Here is a 19,565-nt window from a genome sequence, read left to right on the forward strand (position 1 = left end):
CAGCAGGATCACAGTAAGTGGCTGAGATGCTGGTCTGGATTATTTGTCTTGTCATTAATGAACATGAGCAAGTTAGATTATTGATATCATTGCTGAGGATGTGATGCCAAGTTCATTTACTGTTGTCATAGCAACCAGTCCTTATACCCAAACCTGAGACAGTGCATCTTATTGAACTGGACTAAGACATATTTTGTCTTTAATCCCACATTGTATGATGGTTAAAGCTGGATTCAAGAGTTTGGGCTTGTGTCACATTTCAGTGTTTGAGTTCTCCGCAGAAACAAAAGATCACAGAACATCCTGATGGTTTTAATCCCTGTATTATTTATTGAAAACCCAGCAGTTGTCATTAATACCTGTTGTCTGTACAGGCAGGGGAGTAAGGAGAGGTGGTAAACCAAACTAGCTGTCATATCTCATTGTCAAGAAAATAAAAGGAGAAGGACAAAAATACTAAAAAAAAAACAAAAAAAAAAACGCTCCGATATGCTACAGAATCACACCATCTGATTTTTCTCATTTTACTTTAAACACTTGTCTTCAAAATATTACACAGATGCAGAGAAAAATAAGCATTGAGGAAGAAGGACAGTATGACAGCAGTTCAGAGGGAGATAGGAAAAAAAATGTCAAATAAAAGACAGGCGTGGCTGTGTCTTTTAAAATACTTATGTTCGTCTTTTCTCCTCTGCCAAGTGTTGCTTTTACTTGTTTTCTTGTACTTGTGAAAAGCCATCACGAGACATTTCTCATTCTGTGTGTCTTCCTTTGCGCTTCTTCATCGTTTCTTTGGAGGTTGGGCTGTGCGGGGAGGAGTAACAGGCCGACCAGCGTTCATCCCTCCGTACTGATACTTTGCTTTCTTCTCAGATGGCTTCAGGATCTAGGGAGCAGTATGGAAGCATCAGCAGGACAGCCTGTTCTGTGTGCACAGCTTCTGTTTGCAATGCTCCTGTGTTCTGTGCTGTTTGTGTTCATTTTGTCTATATACCGGATTTCAGTATAAGGTCAGTAGTGTGTCATGACTTCATACCTGGAAAGAGCACATTAGGGTTTCATCCACACTCATCATGCCGCCGGCGTTGTCGAACTCGCCGCAGTAGTTGGGAGCTGAGAACAGAGTCACCAGCTGCCGCTTGGCAAAGAACTCATAACCATCCTCTACCACCTGGGGGTGTCACACACACAGAAACTGTACTTGCAGACCTGATACGCAGCATTTGCTTAGACGACATCTGATACAGAGGTCCTTCAGCAGTAAAATTATGATCAATCAAGATTTTTTTTTATCATATTTTTTTTATGAACAATCATGAAAATGTGTCATCTTTCAAGATATTCTGATGACTGGTTGTATTAGGCTGTAGCCTGAAGGATGTTTCTAGGGAGCCTGATAAATGAGTCCAGTCCTGGTTAGTGATTAGATAGCGAGTGTGAGTGTGTTACCTGGTGGGCTCTGCAAATCAGGTCCAGGTCATGGCGGTTCAGGAACTTGCTGACCACATCGGCTCCAAAAGTGAAGGAAACGCCGCGGTCGTTCTCCCCCCAGCCCTGGACGTCCTTGTCTGGGTCTGACCACAGCAGATCACACAGCAGGCCTGGAAGAAAAGGTGCACAGTTTGAGCACTACACGCTGAATCTGTCTGAGGAGGACAGCATTCCTGGGAAATAAAACATGCTTCATCTCAACGTTTGATCTGGGTCACAGGATGAAATAATGTGTGTGTGTTACAGACTTTCTCAGACTACTTGATGTCCCATTTGCTACCCTACAGGCAATACACACACACACACACAGTTCATGTTCAGAGTTTCCCTGAAAGACCATAAGAGGATCTGAGAGACAGTGGCTGCCAGGGTCTGAACACTGGCTGCCTTATATGGACATAATAACCAGCTTTAATGACGAGGGGGCAAAGACCCAGGCTGAGAGGCTTCATGTCCACTGGTTTTACAACAGACTTCAAAAGGAGGAAACAAAAAGCACCACAGCAGGATACATACAACCTAATCTAGTTTTTATGGGAAGAAGGAGACATGTTGACAGCTGACAGCCTGCACTAACTCATTTCTCATGTCCTCACCTAAGCTACTGTGACTGTTGTGAATTAATGTGTGCACGAGTAATCAAGTGTGATTCATGGCTGCAGAAAGTGTTGGCTGTTGCTGATCAAAATCACTCCCCGACTCTGTAAGACTGAGGACATGGTGGTGAGAGTAGGTGCAGCTGTCTTTCGCACCACGTGCTGTCAAACATTTCTCCTCCCACGGCATGTCTCTGCCTAAACACAATCTCCTGGCTCTCCTAAACATCAGCAGACACAGGAGTCATTTCTTCAGTAAAGAAAGTTCAAAGTTCAGGGGTGGAAAAAAAAATTCTCAGGCTCCTGGTGCTAAAAGTAGGACCACATCTGCATGAATGAGGGCAGATTTTCACTCTGCAGGCAATGTCTCACTTTCCTTCCTTTTAGCCTCCATTCTGAGTTTTAGTTCTACATCAAACAGCTGAAGTTTCCTCCAAAACCCACCGAGAACATCGATGTGTTGTCGCAGGAGTGTTTGGAGGGCTTTCTATACCTACAAGATGTTTAAGCAGCAGCACTTCAGGGATGGATTTCACCTGAAAATTGTTGTGTTTGTTAATTTTGTTCCCTGCTCTGGTCCTGATCAGTGTAATGGAACAGGTATGTCCGGTGAAAACAAATGGAACGGAAACATTGGAAACAAAAGAATGTAAGAAAGCAAATGTCTGTCTTCACATCAACCTGTGTCAGGCACATCTGTGGGTCTCATGATGCGTCTGATTTGCTCCATAGACTGCAGGTCAGGGGACAGACCTATGGGCGACACAAAGAGACACTGGGTTCAAAACACTCCAAAAACACTCAAAGTTTGGAATGAACTCAAGATCACACATCATGGAAGCACTGACAGGAGCGCTATGTTCTCCAAATATCAAAATGGGGCTGAATTTGGCTGTGAATACCTCCGTGACAGCAGAAGATCTTTTCGTCCACTATGGCAGCGATGGGCAGGCAGTTGAAGCAGTCAGTGAAAGTCTTCCAGAGCTTGATGTTGAATCTGCGTTTACCTGGGGTGGGGAAAAAAAAAAAATCATGACAACAATGTGAGTAACACAGCAACATCAACTTCTGCAAATGTTAGCTAACATTAGCCACCAGTGAAGTCTGTTGGACTCACACTCGTCATAGAAGCCGTAGATGCGGTTGATGGAGGCACACTCGTGGTTGCCCCTGAGCAGGAAGAAGTTCTCGGGGTATTTGATCTTGTACGCCAGCAGCAGGCAGATGGTCTCCAGAGACTGCTTCCCTCTGTCCACATAGTCGCCCAGGAACAGGTAGTTGGCTTCTGGAGGGAAGCCGCCATACTCAAAGAGCCTCAGCAGGTCTGTGTACTGTCCGTGGATGTCACCTGGATGGAGGGTGGAGAGAGGCAGCAGTGATGGAGCGAGGACAAAGGCAATGACAGGACAGACTTTGGGGCTGAACGGGAGCTTACTGACCACAGATTTTGAGCGGCGCCTCCAGTTCCAGAAGGATTGGCTGGCTGAGGAATATCTCCCGGGACTTGATGCAGAGACCACGCACCTCAGCCTCCGTCATCTGGACAATCTTCCCTGGACGACATCCTCGCACTGGGGGAGAGAACAGAGAGAAGCTTGAGGAGTTTTGAATGCACACAATGTTCTCAGTAGCTTTCTCAGGTGTGTCACCTCCCACATGGTGAGCTCTCAAATGAACTTGAAACTAAATACAGGAGGCAGGGTTTAGTAAACACAGAGGACAGAAATAGCCTCTGTGGGCTTTGTTGATGCAGGGACTGTTTGTGGACACACTTCCTGTTGTGGAAAAACAGAAGAGAGGAGTCACTGTGGTCACATGACAAGGTACTCTAGGAGCACTCTAACATGCACTTTGGCATGACACAGTACCAATGCTTAAAAAATATATATAATACATACTAGTTGCATGGTTTTAAAACTAATCCTTCTGTGTCTTACACTGTTAAAACTACTACATATAAAGTCAAACTAAAACCCTAATCTCTCCTCCAGTATCCCAGGGTTACATGGCTGTGGGACAGAAGCCACTGTACACTCCCTCACGTCTGGAAACATAAGGGGTGCACAGAAGGTTGCATTCTGCAATCTCACCACTAGATGCTGCTTAATTGTTCACATTTTACACACTGCACCTTTAAATACCTTACTTTACGTCAAAGTGGCAGATGACAGTTACCGTTGCAATTCCTCCTGCAGTATTTCCATTTTTTTGTCACTGACCTATATATTTACTTGTTTTTCCTCCCACTTGCTAAACCACAGAACTAGGCCAGAGCTGACTAAGACTGCTGCTGTCAGATGACACCGCTGCAACATGAAGGAAATCCTAGCAGGCGCCCAACAGAACTAAATAGGTAAATCACAGAGGCATGATTGGTCGATTGGTGAGAGGACCCTGCAGCTCAACAGGCAGAGGAGTTTGTTCTAAAAAAAAAAAGTGGCAAAACTAAGCACAGAAAAGAGTTTCCCCTCTGCATGGGCTAGTTTATGGAAGGTGGCTATGTGTGTCAGATTCCTGTAGGTAATGCCCCCCATAGCCCACCATCCTCTGAAGGGATTCTATATTCAGTTTGAAACTGTCTGCATTAGTGTGTGTGTGTGTACATGTGCAACATGACCCTGCCATTTCTGCCTGTAGGACTTAGGTGATAAGCACTGTTTCTCCTGCTACCACCAAGCACAACCAGCAATCTCTCTCACACTCACATTCACATTCACACCTCACCTGAAGGGGAAGGCTGGGGTTGTATTTAAAGTGTTGTAAAGGAAGAAATGCAGAGGTAAACACAACACACACACATATACAGCATGAGACAAATCATCTGCTGAATTTGTCAGTTCTGCAAAACTCAGGGTCATAGCACCCTTAGGATCTTGTAGTTTAGAAATACAAACCTGTGGTTTTATGGCTGTTTATGCACAACATATCCTTCACTGAGCACAATACACAAGTGGGGAGTGTCAATGTCCACTGAATGTGTGAGAGAGAGAGAGAGAGAGAGAGAGTGTGTGTGTGTGTGTGTGTTGAATGTCAAGAGAGTGATTTCACACCTCTCCCTCTGTGATGATGTGTTTGTTGGTCTGTGCTGGCTCAGCTGACAGGGAAGGGGGTTTGATATAGGACACACACACACAAATACAAACACATGCAACCAGCCGCAACCAGCACCGCTAGTGTCATTTGCCTGGGAGGATCCCCTTTCATCATATGGCTAAGTTAAGGCAGAGCTGGGAACACACAAAGACACACACAGACACACAGACACACAGACACACAGACACACAGACACACACACACACACACACACACACACACACACACACACACACACACCCTCACACACACACACACACACACACAGTGATCCAGTGACCTTGACTTCAGACTGTACCACTGCTGGCTTGTGGGGAAGTATCCCAGCATCCCTCACTCTATCATCACTGCACTGCAGCTTCCCCAACAAAGAGGAAGAAAGGAAACAAGCAATACACAGAGAGAGAGAGAGAGAGACAGACAAGAGAATGGGAGGTGGTACCCACATTTGATCACCATGGCAACCCAGCAAGACCAATTTCCAGCCTGCAAGGTGCTGCTGTATGCAGACAAAGTGGCATCTCCTACAACCCACGCCCTGCATACTAACATGTACTGCATCTGAGAGCAGTGAAGGAAACCCAACAAGAGACCAGCACATTGAGGATACAAGACCTGTTAATCAGAAGTAAAACAGCTGTAGGTCTTCTTTAGCCCTGGGGGAGTGTCATCAAGTCTGCTGATATCACTGTGACATCATCAGGTTTATCTTGGCTTGGGAGACTACAACAATAGAAAGTTACATACTGGGGGAGTGGAGTTGAGTAATGTGTGTCTAAACACACAACAATGAGGTCCCTGCTCAAACAGCTGTGCAGCTTCATTTCATGATGTCTTTGTCTGAGCTGGGTGGGTGATGTCCCACCTGTTCTTCCCAGCTGGTTCTTAAGATCAGAGCACACTCACTTTCCTCACTCTGTGTTCCAATACATCTCACCTAATTTGGTCAGATGCCTGTCTCTGTCCTCTTAAGCTTTTCAGTTTGGGTCTGGTCATGCTCTGACCCCTTTCAACTCACTGCAGTCCCCCTTTCCTCCTGCTTCACCTCCTCCTTCCCCTAATTATTTATCTATTTATCTTGAAGTTGTATTCTTAGCTGAGGCTGGACTCTTGGGTCAGCGTCCTCCTCTGCCTTGCCAGTGAACTGTGCTGACGTCAGAGGTCTTCTTTGAATTCCAGACAGCTTGTAGCTCCAGCTGTACCAGGTTTCAGTACAGCCTGTGTACTGGTCAAAACCTAAGAGTGGTTAAAATATTCCTGCAGCTGAAATCAACATTAGAAGACTTTTTTTCTTTGAAGGGGGTTCTGGAGAAAACTGGGACCATGACTAAGACGATACCTCACTAGGAAAGCATGCATAAATTGCAACTGCAATACTTTGGGCTGCATTTAATTTGACCTCTCAGGCTGAGAATGTAGGTGAGGTGCCATACTACTGCAGCCTGTACTTGAAACACTGGGGAAAGGGAATGAGGACTGTACTTTATGATTAATCAACACAACTAACACGGTCACTCAAATGTTAACTGATATAGTTTGTTTAAAAAACTCCCCTGCTGAGAGAGCCTGTTATTGTAGTCTGCAGTACCGCCCAGCACTGCACACAAGCCTTTGTTATTGTAGTTGATCTCTCAAGGTACAAATGAACCAGTGTTCCCTGAATTAGAGTCCAGCTGCCAGGCACTTGGCAACTTAATTCACTAAATATTTGGGAGAATCTTGGTTGCTGCCCAACCCACTATTGTGTTGCATGCTGAACCACACCAGAGGGATGTTTCGACATATTGCATTGCGTGGCCTGACGCACTATGTGGGAACGCTGCTAAACAATGACTGAGTTAGCTACAAGACAAACCCAGTGTACAGCAGGGCCCAACGTGTTTTGGAAACAGAGCAGGAGTTTGAGTCTCTGGAGTTCCTCCTGTGTTAGCTGGACATTAACCAAATTCAACGCATTAACAAACAAGGAAAATATTGCAAAGCTTTTAAATGTGTATCCTACAACTGAAGGCAAAAATGTGGTTTTATAACTGTAGTTTGCTTTTCAGTCATATCGTCTGCTTCACTGGTTACAAACTACTTGCTCAGCTTCAAGGAGCTCGACTTTTCCGTTCATTTAAAACAGCAGAGGCCACTTGAGCAGTGTGGGTTAGAGATAAGTGAATTACAGACAGACCCCTTCTTCAAGGCATTACCATATATGGGCGGCAGTGTATGGAGGATGTGGGCTCATCAGGGAGGCCAAAGAGGGAGGACTGGATCTAGGGCTCTGTTGTTATGTGTGGTGGCGAGAAAACGGGGCGGACCAGGCACGGGCCCGAGCTCTGGCGCTGCCCGAGGCCCCACAACAATACGACAGCTGTGAGCTACACTGGCAGAGAGCTGCATGAGCCCATTCACATCAACAGGAAAACACACACTGACGACAGCACAATATCATGAGCTTAAAAATAGGTCTGAACCATAGAAGTCAATTACTGCATTGTTAGGACACTTTTAGTCTATTCATTGCTTTAGCTGCAATAAAACAGCTCTACAGTGGGACCTTTACAATAGTTTTTTGTTAATATTGTGCCTTCCAACTATATTATCTATAGTATATTATTTTTCCTGGCTGCATCCTTTTCAGTATTTGCACCAAAATGCCAGAAAGATAACTAATAAAAATGTTTTCAATAGAAATGTGTATTTTTTTAAACTCAAACTTGAAGAAAGTTAACTTTCCGTAAAAAGAAAAACAAATCAATCTAAAAGCTTTAACACATCCGTTTGAATGTGACATTGGACCTTCTGTAAAGAACAGGTCAGACAGACCCACGAATGTGAACCAGGTATGACAGTGCATGTTTCAGTCATTGCTGCAGCTCACAGCAAAACTAAAGATGCCCTGTCAGACCTTTTATAGTTCTCCACCTCCCATCTCTTTCCAACTGGGCATGAAGCCAGCTGCTCCCCTCCACTGCTCCATCTAACCCTCTCCCACACAGGGGAGATGGAAAACAGTGACCCCTCAATGGACAAGGAACACAGAGTAATTCTGGCAGGGGGAGTGGGAGTGAATCTTAAAGCAGAAATCCTGACTGCCATGGCATTTCTGTGCGGGTTCTGCATTTTCAGAGGACATTTTGTTCGCCTTCAAGTGCCAAGGGTGAATGGCGTCTTTGTGGGGCAAAGAAAGAATGAAACTGAGGAGATACTCGGGGAGAACTGGACAGGAGGCATGTCCAGACACACAAAATGTGGGAGAGATGGGAAGGAGAAGAAAAACAGGGAGAAAGTGAAACTTGAGCAGGGGGGTACAGAGGGTGAGGGTGTGAACAGGCAGAGAAGGGAGCGGGGTTTATTGAGAAGTCTAACTGGACAGCTGAAAGGCCAGGGCGAGCTTTGCGCCATGTTTGGTGCCAGGGGGTGAATGCTCCCTGCCACACAGGCACCACCATTGTTGCTCACACAACGGAGTGCCACGCCAGCACCCTGAACGCCACGCACCGTGGCAACAGTCCCCCCCCCCCCCCCCCCCCGACATAAACAAATCAGGTTAAAAAACTCAAAAGAGCGAGACAGACATCTAAAAACTGCTGTGTTAGAAATCCTTCCAGAGTTAAACAAAAATGTTTTACTGGAGCCTTTTTTTACTTCAGTATGTCCACTTACTTCATGACCTTTCTTCATATGTTCCACTTTGTTTCAGCATCATCATCCTGTGATTACCACTTATGGCTGCAGTAGTCATTGTTTGGCAACTGTACTTGCTGAAATAAACTGATCTAAGAAAATCCGTAAAAACCATCACCACTGCTGGATGCACGCCCAGGACCACAGACAGCTCTCAACACTTTGAAAGGAGGGTGAGTATGAGCATCAATGTTGCATCGTACTGTACTGCTGGCTCTAATGGTCAATTTAATCCCATTCTAAATATAACACACTTATCTTAATGGAGATGTTTTCATTGATTGATGAGAAGATGCAGGATGTAGTCTTTTGTGTTGTGTAATGACAGAACATTACTGATAAACTTTTTTTTTTCCTTCTGCTGGGTATTACGTACGTATGGACAGCCTTCGTTGCCCATAAACAAAAATCACAAAATGGCTTTAAAATGCAACTTTGCAGGCCACCTGGGCCCTCTCACTGGCTGATGTACAGGACCATGGAGCTGACTGTGCCACATGAAGCCTACGGGCCACCTGTGCTGGCAGCCCAGACAGAGGGCCCGTTGTCGTTAAAGCCCAGGTCAGCGTGGGCTTAGCATGGGCACATTGGGAAAGCTGGGGCCTGTAATAGCTGCTTTGCTGATCACAGTACACAGACCCAGTGCTGCAGCAGTAAAAACTAATGAGGAGTGGGAGGGGCAGGCAGGGAAAGTGTCCACAAACAGGGGAGCAGGGAAACATGACTGCTGTGGTGAAGCCTGAGATGTCAGCTGAAGCAGACTGAAACACACCACAGCGATTCTACTGTGAAGCCTGAACTTGTTACTGACAGTTTTACTAAAACAACAGATGACTGACAGACAGACATATAAATACCGTTTTATTCCCACAGACTGTGTACCTACACAGCAGCACTGTGTTGTTTCCTTGTTAACTCTGACCCACAACACAGCAGAGGAGAATCACTGTACACACACTGACTAATGAAACCAGAGAAGCCAGAAACCTGCAAGCTGAGGCCAGTGACAAGGCTCCAATGATCGTCAGTCAATCAGGTTTAGCCTGTCAACCCGCCCACCAAACAAGTGCTGAAGGACACGTGCACAGTGTGTCTGATATCCTCTTCATCTAAAGTTTGTCTAGACAGAGCCTAAAAACTAGAATCCACAAATACTGCTCATTTTCAAAAAGAATCAACGGTCCTATACATACATTTGAGTACTTATAAAAGTAGTGATGCCAAAATAGGTTCACTATCAACAATTAAGTAAGATGTAATATGTTCTCACAACTTTTCTGGTGGAAATGATATGAGCTCAGAGCAAGTGTAACCTGATGAATATCTTCCCAGTGAGAACCATGTAAAATAGGTGGAAGAAAGGACTCTGCGCTGGTTGGTTCTGTGTCATCCAATACAATCAAAAAAACATGTCAGGCAATACATCCCTCATGCTGTGTGTCATCATTTTTAGTTACTTCCAATGGTAAGTTAACTTTTAACACAGCAACACAGCATGTAGCCACTGGCTTCACTTTCCTGCTTGTGCTGCTACTGATTTAAGACTAAGTTTAGATAACATTCCCCACAAACCCAGTTGTTGCTAGGACAGTTTTCAAAATGCCTACAGTAAAACCAATCAGAGAGAAATAAAGAGGAATATGAATATTCTGTTACACGAATTTTCCAGCAAGATATTACAGGAGTGGCACAATGAAGAACTCAGCTCAAAGTCTACTGTATTACAGTACTGCCCTTTTAACTCAGTGCGTATGTGTTGCCACAAGGGTAGGATAATTTCTACCAGGGACAGCTGTGCCTGCTGACATTTAATAAGAGATCACAGAGCTCTGCATATGTGCGTCTGTGTGTATGAATATCTGGCTTCCTGGCTGGCAGCAGAGCTCACTGAAAAAGAGTTAAGGAATGGACCTCCTGCTGGAGTGGGTGAGGAAATCCCTTCCTACCTTACGGAAAAAGCCTCTGTTTTTCTGCAGCAATGAAGAAAGGAGTCTCTAATATTGTCAAAGTGAAAACATACTGAGCTCCTTGTATTTAATGTCAGGATAGAGCCACTGACAGGCCACTTAGTAGACAGCTAAACAAAAGTGGGCTGTAGATGTAATCTGGTTAAGTAAACTAAGATGAAGGGTACTGAGGCTTCAGCGGTCAAGAAAAGCCTGTGAGAGGGCTTTGTGTTGCTGAAAGGACAGGTCTTAAAATAAAATGCAGCCCTTCCAAAGACAAACTGATGTAGGGACATGTGAGCGTTTGTATTTCTGCCTGTGTCTCTAGGTGTCAGACTAACATCTCTTTATTGTTCTTATATTTAAACACTGGTTGGTCAGCTCTGAAACCCTGATGAGATGGATGCAATAAGGTTTCACCACATTTTGTTGTTTGCAGGAGTGATCAGGGCTACAAAGGCAGGGCTATGTCAGCTAATGCATTAATTAAGAAAACATATTCACTGACAACTTAAAGAATCATTAAGTTTTTTGATGTCCAACTAAATGTTTCTAAAATCTGCAGTTCCAGGACAACTTAGCAAACAGCTAATGACGACTGCTTGCAATTAACACTGAGCAGTCATCACTTCATTTTTGACACTGAAACGCTTTTTACATTTTCATCCAGACCAGAAAACCACTAGTGCTTGCACCTGCCTCTCACTAAGTGTTTACACTCTGAAAATGAGCCAGTCAGATACAAACAAGCTGTAGATGGAAATAAAAATTTGCTGAAAGGGGATGGATGGTTGCATATATTCACAGATCACATCTGGAAGCCTTTAGGGCCAGATCCCTCCCATTTCCTCCACTGAGGTTTCCCAGTTGTTGCATTAAAAAAAAACAACAAAAAAACAAAGCAGTTAAATATGAAGCCAACTAGCTTGCTACAGTATAACCCTGCCCAGCTGGCACACACACACACACAATGAGCAAATAAGCACGATTACATAACCAATCCCGATCAATCCAGACTCCAGATCAGTAGTTATACTGATATACAGACTTGCAGCCTGCTCTCTGGTTAGCACACACCAACAGACATTGTTTCTGAGTGTGTTGGTGCAATTTTAAACACTTGACGTATGTATGAGTGTAGCAACTGGTATGGGTGTTTTTTCACCACTGCCTGGGCTGTCTACATGGTTACTGAAGACACAGGAAAACAGTGTCTCAGGAAGGTTAGAGAGGGGCAGACGGATCAGCTCACCTATGTCAGGATCCCCTGTTTGGAAAACTCATCCACTGCTGCCCACACATAAAGATGTTGCAGGAGTCACAACACTTTCTTCAGTAATAGGGAGACTTTGTGCAGTATTGTCAGACTCACTACACATTCTAGTATATGTTATATTATAGGCACCTTTTAAACTGGGAACGCTTGATTTCATTATGATAAAGACCAGCACAACACCATAAAAACATTTGTATAGTATAATGTAGTATAATGTACTGCTCTTTTTGAAATACTGTGTGGGGTGTGTTTACCAAACGTTTCTTCATTCAAACGCAGTTCCAGGGTGCACACTTTGCAGGTTTATTTAAAGAGTAATACCTTCTGGCCTGAGTAAATAGGCTATTACCATTCAGCAACACTGGCATATAAACACTGCGACGTGACTTCTCAGCTAAGAAATCCTTACGCCAAATCCAATTTGAAGATTTGCCATTTTACTCGAAAACTGTAGGCAAACGATGTAAAACATACTTAAAAGTTTTTCATTTTATTCTGAGCTCATGTGATTGTGTTAAAAATGATCGGCATACTTGATTCAGCAAACATCACTTTGTTTTAAAAGAAATGTCAAGTTTTGGGACTGCTATGCACCGCAAGCTACCGCCCACCTTGGAGTAGTTTGTTGTGAAAAGCTTGTGGGAATATAAAGAGGCTTTTGATAGTGGCGTTTAGGCAACAGAGGCAACTTAGCCAGTGTTTGTATGCTGTGTGCAGAACCGATAACACCAATTATTATGTACTAAAAGCACAGCAACAGTGAAGTCTACAATGAATAGCTGGAGTTTTAATGTTTCTGTGCGATCCCTCCATTACTGGACCAAACAACAGTCCCCTCACTACAACTTTTTACCACTTCTCCATCATGCCACGCTTTAAAGGCCAGGACGTAAAAGGCCAAGTGTCATTACAGATTAATTTATAGGCGCTGATCTAAAAAGGCGACCAGAAACAGGCGCGACAAACCAAAGGTGTGCCTGGGATCTGTACTGCCGTCAGACGGGACTAGTCCTGTTCAGTCCAACCCTGACTACGGCAGCAAGTAGCTAAAGCGCACCGTTTTCCCGTTAACTGGTTTACAAATAAAACAGAGGAGCCGTAAAGGACAAAAGCCGTAAATGATGGACTAATGTGACTGTAATATGGTCGCCAACTCACCCTCTAAAAGCCTGGAAATGAGCGAGTCGACGTCCAACTCGCCCTCCGCCATTTCTGTAACGAAGAGCTGTGGCCGCCGCAGTGTGGAGCAGGCAGGGCAGGCACCGCCTCACGGCACGAAGCGCCCCGCTAAACTCCGCCCTCCTGCTGCTTCTTCCCCATGGGTCATTGGCAGCTGGCAGGCCGACTTATCGGTGCATTGCCGCCACCTAATGGACTGGAGTGGGAACATGCGATCCATCCATTACCTATACTCGCTTATTCCTTAACCAGGGTCACAGGGATCTGCTGGAGCCTATCCCAGCTCTGTTTGGGTGAAAGGCAGGGGTACACCCTGGACAGGTCTCCAGTCCATCACAGGGCCACATAGAGACAAACAACCTCACACACTCACACTCACTCCTATGGGCAATTTAGAGTCACCAATCAACCTGACATACATGTTTTTGGACTGTGGGAGGAAACCAGAGTACCTGGAGTAAACCCACGCAAGCACAGGGAGAACATGCAAACTCCACACAGAAAGGCTCCTGATGGGTTTCGAACCAGGAACCTTCTTGCTGTGAGGCAACAGTGCAAGCCACCGATCCAGCTGCCCAGAACACAAGATTGAACAGAATAAACTACATTCTTCTAGCAAACCCAGTTTCTGCTAAATACTTAACATTTCCACATATTCTCCTGATGTAGACCTGCTAATGCAAAGCCACAGCTTCTAACCTTCCTTAGTGGCTGAAGGAGATGGTTCCTGTGCGTTGTAGTAATACATGTGGAACTATGACAGGTTGATGACAATATTTGCATTTTCCAGGAGGGTGTTTGCCTATTTTGTATAATGTGTGGTTAAATCCTACATGACCTATTCTCAGAGAACCTCTCCTCCTGCTCCCCATCCTCCCTGCACCAACATATATCTTTGTATGAACAGGTACCCAAAGAAAATACATAGACCAGCCCTTTACTGTCCATCTTTACTATCATAAGAAATATTTTGTTGACAATAGCCATCCTACATGATGCTGTACCACTTTTTATACCTACCTGACACTGCTAAGTAGCTATCAGATGCATGAGTGGATTATTTACCTGTTTCTCCTCTATTTACTGCAGGGTCAATAGTATTGCCTGCAGCTCTGCAATATAAACTGACAAATGGTCTATTTCTCTTTTCTTCATGTATGTATCACTGAATGGAAAATATACTGCTGCCTCTTTAAAATTCAATGTGATCAATTCAAAGATCATTGACAGTTACCAGTTTAATCCACATTAAAATAATATGTAATGCTGTTATAAGAAAAAAGTAATGGCAGTGTTTGTCATTACTGTGTTACATTACCATTGCCATTACTTATTTTCTTGCAACTGTGCATGTAAAATATGGCAGAAGAAGAAAGATTTTGTGAACATGGACCTGCTATGTTGTTCACATTATTTTGATGTGGTTCAAAATGAATGCTGCTAATTACGTGTGGTCTTAATAATCCAGGTTCCTCATATACACATGGCCATGCACAAACACAAACACAGACTTATATTCATTTTCTGGAGAATACCCTCACCCTAACCTTAACGTAACCCTAATTCTCCCCAGTGTTAACACTCCAGCATTAGCATGTTTTGGAGACATACAAATCTACTGTGCATGACTTTATGAAAGATTTGAAAGAGCAAAGTAAATGTGAATGAAATCTATTCATGAGTTAAGCGTTTACTTCTCTGCTTTAAAGGTACCTGAAGATTTCACATTAAGTGCATCCTCAGTAAATGCCCTTTACATGCAATATGACAAAAATAAATGTTTCTTCAAAACCCCTTTAGTCCTGTATGTATAGAAGGTTACTAGGAATTGATAATAGGTATGTCTTGTCTTTCCTGTTAATTAAGTAGTGGTGTTAATTAATTAATTAAGTAGTTCTGACAGCCTGGGCTGTTGAGATAGACAGGATGAGGGGATGATTTAACTCAGCTAGTGACAGTGAGGTTTAGAGCCAGCTTCTAATCTGTTGAACGTTTAGCTCACTGGCCCAGTCAGTGTCCACCCCCAGGCTGCCTAGTACTTGATGGTTTGAATCCAGAGATGTTTCTCACGTCCTTCCTGACCTCACTCTTGTTGTTCTTCTGCAGTTGATCTTCTGTCTTCATCCTGTAGTGGTCTTTACTCTTCCTGATCTTAATCTTCACCTCCTTCTGGAAACTCTTTACCTGTTTTTTTCCAGACCTGAAAGGTCTTTTTTTTCTTGTTAAGGACTTTCAGGTGTGACCCAGGGCTTGTTATCACAGAAACTGATGGAGTCAATAATGCAGGATTGGAGAGCATAAATGTCCTCTCCATGTGTCTCACAGAGCACCTCACACTCACTTGTTATAAACACTGTGTCAAGGCTTCTCACCCCTCTTCTCTCATCTGCTCTCCTCTCCCCTACTTTCCTCACCTCTTCTTTTCTATCCTCTCCTCTTCTTTCCTCCCCTCTTCTACCCTTGTCTCCCCTTTCCTCTCGATTTCTCTTTGTGTACCTTCTGCAGATATCACTGCACCAACCTGCAGTGTTTATTTGTTGTTTATTGCTGCTGTTGCAAAAAAATATATATTGGTAAAATTGTGTTGCTTATTCAGCAACATTTCAGGTTTCATTTGTTAGATTACCCAATCAGGAAGCCGATATGCAAGTCAACCAGTCAGTCGACCTGTCAATTTCGCGTAATTTTGGGCATTATGTGCAAGTCAACCTCCCTGTTAGGGTTGTCCTGGGTATGAATGGATTTTTTTCACTTCTTAAAGAAATGTTTAGATTTTTTTTCATATAAAAACATCACAGAGTGGAATTTGTTAAAGTAACATTTCATTTATTTAACAAATATTTTTCACAACTTTTAAAAAATAGTTGTTTTAATAGTTGTTACATGTAATATATTATCATATATCAACCAACAATGCTCAATGTGTGCCTGCTACTATGCCCGTAAAGTGTGCGACAGTCCATTATTCCTGAAAATAACAAGAAACCAACGTCACGGTTACTATTACATTACTACAGCAAATTCAACAATACAACAATAATACATCTCTTAACAGATACCTATCTAGTTAGCGTTGAGTAGTTTGTGTGTCGAACTGCGTATTCACATAATCACACAATATAAATACTGAAGATGTATGTTTATGTTTTGAGCTATGGCCATTTGTTCAACAATGGCCCTAATCTGCCGTCCAGATCTGCACAGGTGGCTTCACACAGCTCTATCTCTAAAAGTATAAAAGCCATAGCTTAGATATTTACACATAAGTGTAATGTGTTGACGAGTAGGCAAACATTTTGATATAATTATGTCTTTGTAATTTACAAACTGAATGACTCAATGGGTACAAAATGGGAACCACGTTTTCTGAAGAATCACATATTTACATTTTACATTCACATATTTTCTGGTTTATGCTCTTCAACTAAAATATGATTCTTAGGGTGTCTTGGAATGACATCTGAAAAGATTTTTCTTTTCACCTCAACTTTCACACGTAATCCTTGTCATTTCTGAGGTGATGCGCAGGACCGAGCCACTTCCGGTTCTTTCAACACACTTTCAGACAATAATATTTCTGTACAGCAGCGTCATCCACAGGATATAATCGGTGTTACATGCACTGGTCAATGAGGTGCATGAGGATAAAAAAAAACAAAAAGCTCAACTGTGCGGTTACAATGCAAGTCATTATAGGTGAATTAATGGCAATGCTGCAAAAATACTAAAGGAAACCAAATGATTAAGGAAAATGCTGTTGATAATGTAAAAAGGAACTGATTGGTCAGAAGTGATTTACAATCACTTCATTTGATGTAATGTTAAATATAAAATAAATGTTTATCTCTCCATATCACCAAATTTTATAGTGTGTGTCATTGGGTGGTACATTGGGTGTTGGTACAGTAATATGACTAACTATGTAAAGTCCATTTATTTATCAAATTCAAAACTTTGGACTGTGCTGTGGACTTCGTCATCTATCTGAAGACATCACCAAATATTAAGCATAATACAAATAACTGGAATAAAATGTGGTATAAGGCGTATTTATGCAGGGAAGTTTTAATTGGTGCCAAACAGCAGAGACTCCATATAACACAAAAATGCAACAACAAAAAAATCAGTGACATTCAGTCTAACATGTATCCATCATCTATACCCACTTATTTCTAACAAGGGTCACTGGGATCTACTGGATCCTATCCCAGCTCTGTTTGGGTGAAAATTAACCACAGCTGATTAGGAGCTTCTAAATATGCAACACTCATCTGGAAACCACCGCTTCACTTATTCTTATTTTTTCCTTTTTAGATTTATTAGGCCCGAGCACCGAGCAAAGGTCACGGCGCAGGGACTATTATGATTGGTCAATGGCCAATGCGTTTTTACGCAGCGTCTAGCGTTAACCCACACCATGACGTGGCAATGGGCGAGACCTTTCCGAAAATGTATATGATGTGGCTGCCGGGTGGGCGTGGGCCCGGAAATCGTTAGGATTATTATTATTATTTTATTATTATTGACATTTGATGACTAACATTTTTTTCATCGCACACCAAACTTAGCATGTTTATTCATCATGTCGGACCAAGCAAAAAAGCTTATCATGTCGAGGTCGTGCGACCAACAGGAAGTCCACCAGTGTGGAGTTTACCTTGAGGTCATTGAGTTCGCTGTTTTTGCTCACCTCAAACTTGAACGAACTCCTCTTTGGGCTTTTGACCGAAAGAGCTCATTCTTGGGCAGTCTCATCTACACAAGAGGGGCAGCTAAATGTATCCATATTTCGTAATTGATTTTCACGGTTTTCCATTGGCGGACCCGCCCAGTTGACGTACGTTTTTGGCACTTTAGAGTTGTGATAACTTGCACACGCATTGTCGGACTTGAACCTGACCAATTGATGAATTTTAGACCTCGGGGGCCTGAATCCAGGTGACTGAACAAGTCAGTAGGCGCTATAGCGTCCCCTGTATAACTATTAGAAAATTTGCAAAAATTTGAATGGAGAGCCAAAATTTAGTTTGTCAGAAATGAACCAAAATTGGCACAAAAATCCTTTAGGGCATCCTGATCAAAAAAGTTAAATCAGATCCATACTCTATTTTCCACGCTGTTCCACGCTTGGAGATGACAGAAAACCACAATTGTTTTCCTATGGAGAGCTGTACTGAGGGATGACATTACATGGACAGCCAAAATTTAGTTTGTCACAACTGCACCAAACTTGGGTTAAAAATCCATTACGGCATCCTGATCAAAAAAGCCAATTGGACCTATACTCTATTTTTCATGCTTTTGCTGTGGCGATGACTGAGATCCACCATTCTATTTCATTGACAGATGTATACTGGAAGATGCAATTAATATAAAATGGCCTGCTGCTGCCGTCCTGCATTGTGTGTCTGTATGAGTGGCTGTATGTGCCTGTAGGACTGTGGGCTCAGAAATCTGCCCTTTGCAGAAAATAACAAAATCCCACACCTCACCTTTCTGGGTGCAAATTCTCCTCTCACTTAAAGGGCTCCCAGTGAGGGGACTGGAACCACGCTTTGAACTTTGTATTGAAAAAAACTTGTGGTTAATGAGAGACAAGACTCTTTTCACTGTGATGTTGTGAAAAATGTGATTTTTTGGTCCGAGCTGTGGCCTCTGGAGTGATTTACAAAATCCCCCACCTCTTTGCTAGTCCTGTCACATGAACACTTACAATGATAAATGTGTAGATTTGCTGGTCTGTATGTGTCCACGGGTGTGTGCAATGGTTTGTGTGGCTGAATATGCTTGTTAATGTCTTAATATGTGTGTCTGTGTGTTTTTGTGTCTCAGTACATCTAGAAATGTGTACTGCTTACAGCTGCTGCTTTGGTTACCATGGAGATGTAAACTGTTTCAGTGTCTGTCTCTTAGACAAACATTGACCTGAAAAAATCCCCCACCTCAGCTTTCCGGCTCAGAGTCCTGCTCTCGTTTGAAGGGCTCCTGGTGAGTTGCTTCATGCAGGAGGAGCAATTCGACCTCTCGCCAGCCGAGGGTCGCCCGCGCCGGCGGTTCGCTGAGGGCGGCGGTGCGCTCGAGGCGAGGGCCGCTCATCAGAACATGCGGCTATATTTTATTTCTATTCTTTATATGTGACTTCTGAGAAAGCACATTGAGAGCCGCTGTACTTGGCAATAAAGATGATTTTGTTCTGATCTGATTTCTTACCCTGCACACACCCAGCATTTGAAAGTTACAAACAGAGCCACACATTTATCACATCAGACCGTAGGATGACATCAGAGTACACAGATGGCATCCATGCAA

The 19,565-nt window shown here is 43.3% G+C and overlaps 1 protein-coding gene across 1 annotated transcript; it reads right to left on the bottom strand.

The window, feature by feature from the left end:
- Positions 1 to 306: 306 nt before the first annotated feature.
- On the bottom strand, positions 307 to 13,381 carry LOC113136190 (serine/threonine-protein phosphatase PP1-beta catalytic subunit). The gene is made up of 8 exons (XM_026316764.1): positions 13,236 to 13,381; positions 3,527 to 3,658; positions 3,205 to 3,435; positions 2,990 to 3,094; positions 2,769 to 2,840; positions 1,450 to 1,601; positions 1,037 to 1,171; positions 307 to 886 (listed from the first exon to the last, which is right to left on the bottom strand). Exons 1-8 carry the CDS (start codon positions 13,285 to 13,287, stop codon positions 782 to 784), a joined length of 984 nt encoding a protein of 327 aa, XP_026172549.1. The 5' UTR covers positions 13,288 to 13,381; the 3' UTR covers positions 307 to 781.
- Between the last annotated feature and the right edge of the window lie 6,184 nt (positions 13,382 to 19,565).

The sequence above is a fragment of the Mastacembelus armatus genome, chromosome 18 (assembly GCF_900324485.2).
Source record: "Mastacembelus armatus chromosome 18, fMasArm1.2, whole genome shotgun sequence".
NCBI lineage: Eukaryota > Metazoa > Chordata > Actinopteri > Synbranchiformes > Mastacembelidae > Mastacembelus > Mastacembelus armatus.

What these genes read in the sequence shown, in the direction of transcription:
- LOC113136190 (XM_026316764.1), bottom strand. Translation starts at nt 13,287, where the DNA reads ATGGCGGAGGGCGAGTTGGACGTCGACTCGCTCATTTCCAGGCTTTTA. An exon ending in CTACGGCTTCTATGACGAGT is followed by an intron (nt 3,095 to 3,204) that starts GTGAGTCCAACA and finishes TCCCCACCCCAG; the next exon opens with GTAAACGCAGATTCAACATC. An exon ending in CCCTAATGTGCTCTTTCCAG is followed by an intron (nt 887 to 1,036) that starts GTATGAAGTCAT and finishes ACTGCTCCCTAG; the next exon opens with ATCCTGAAGCCATCTGAGAA.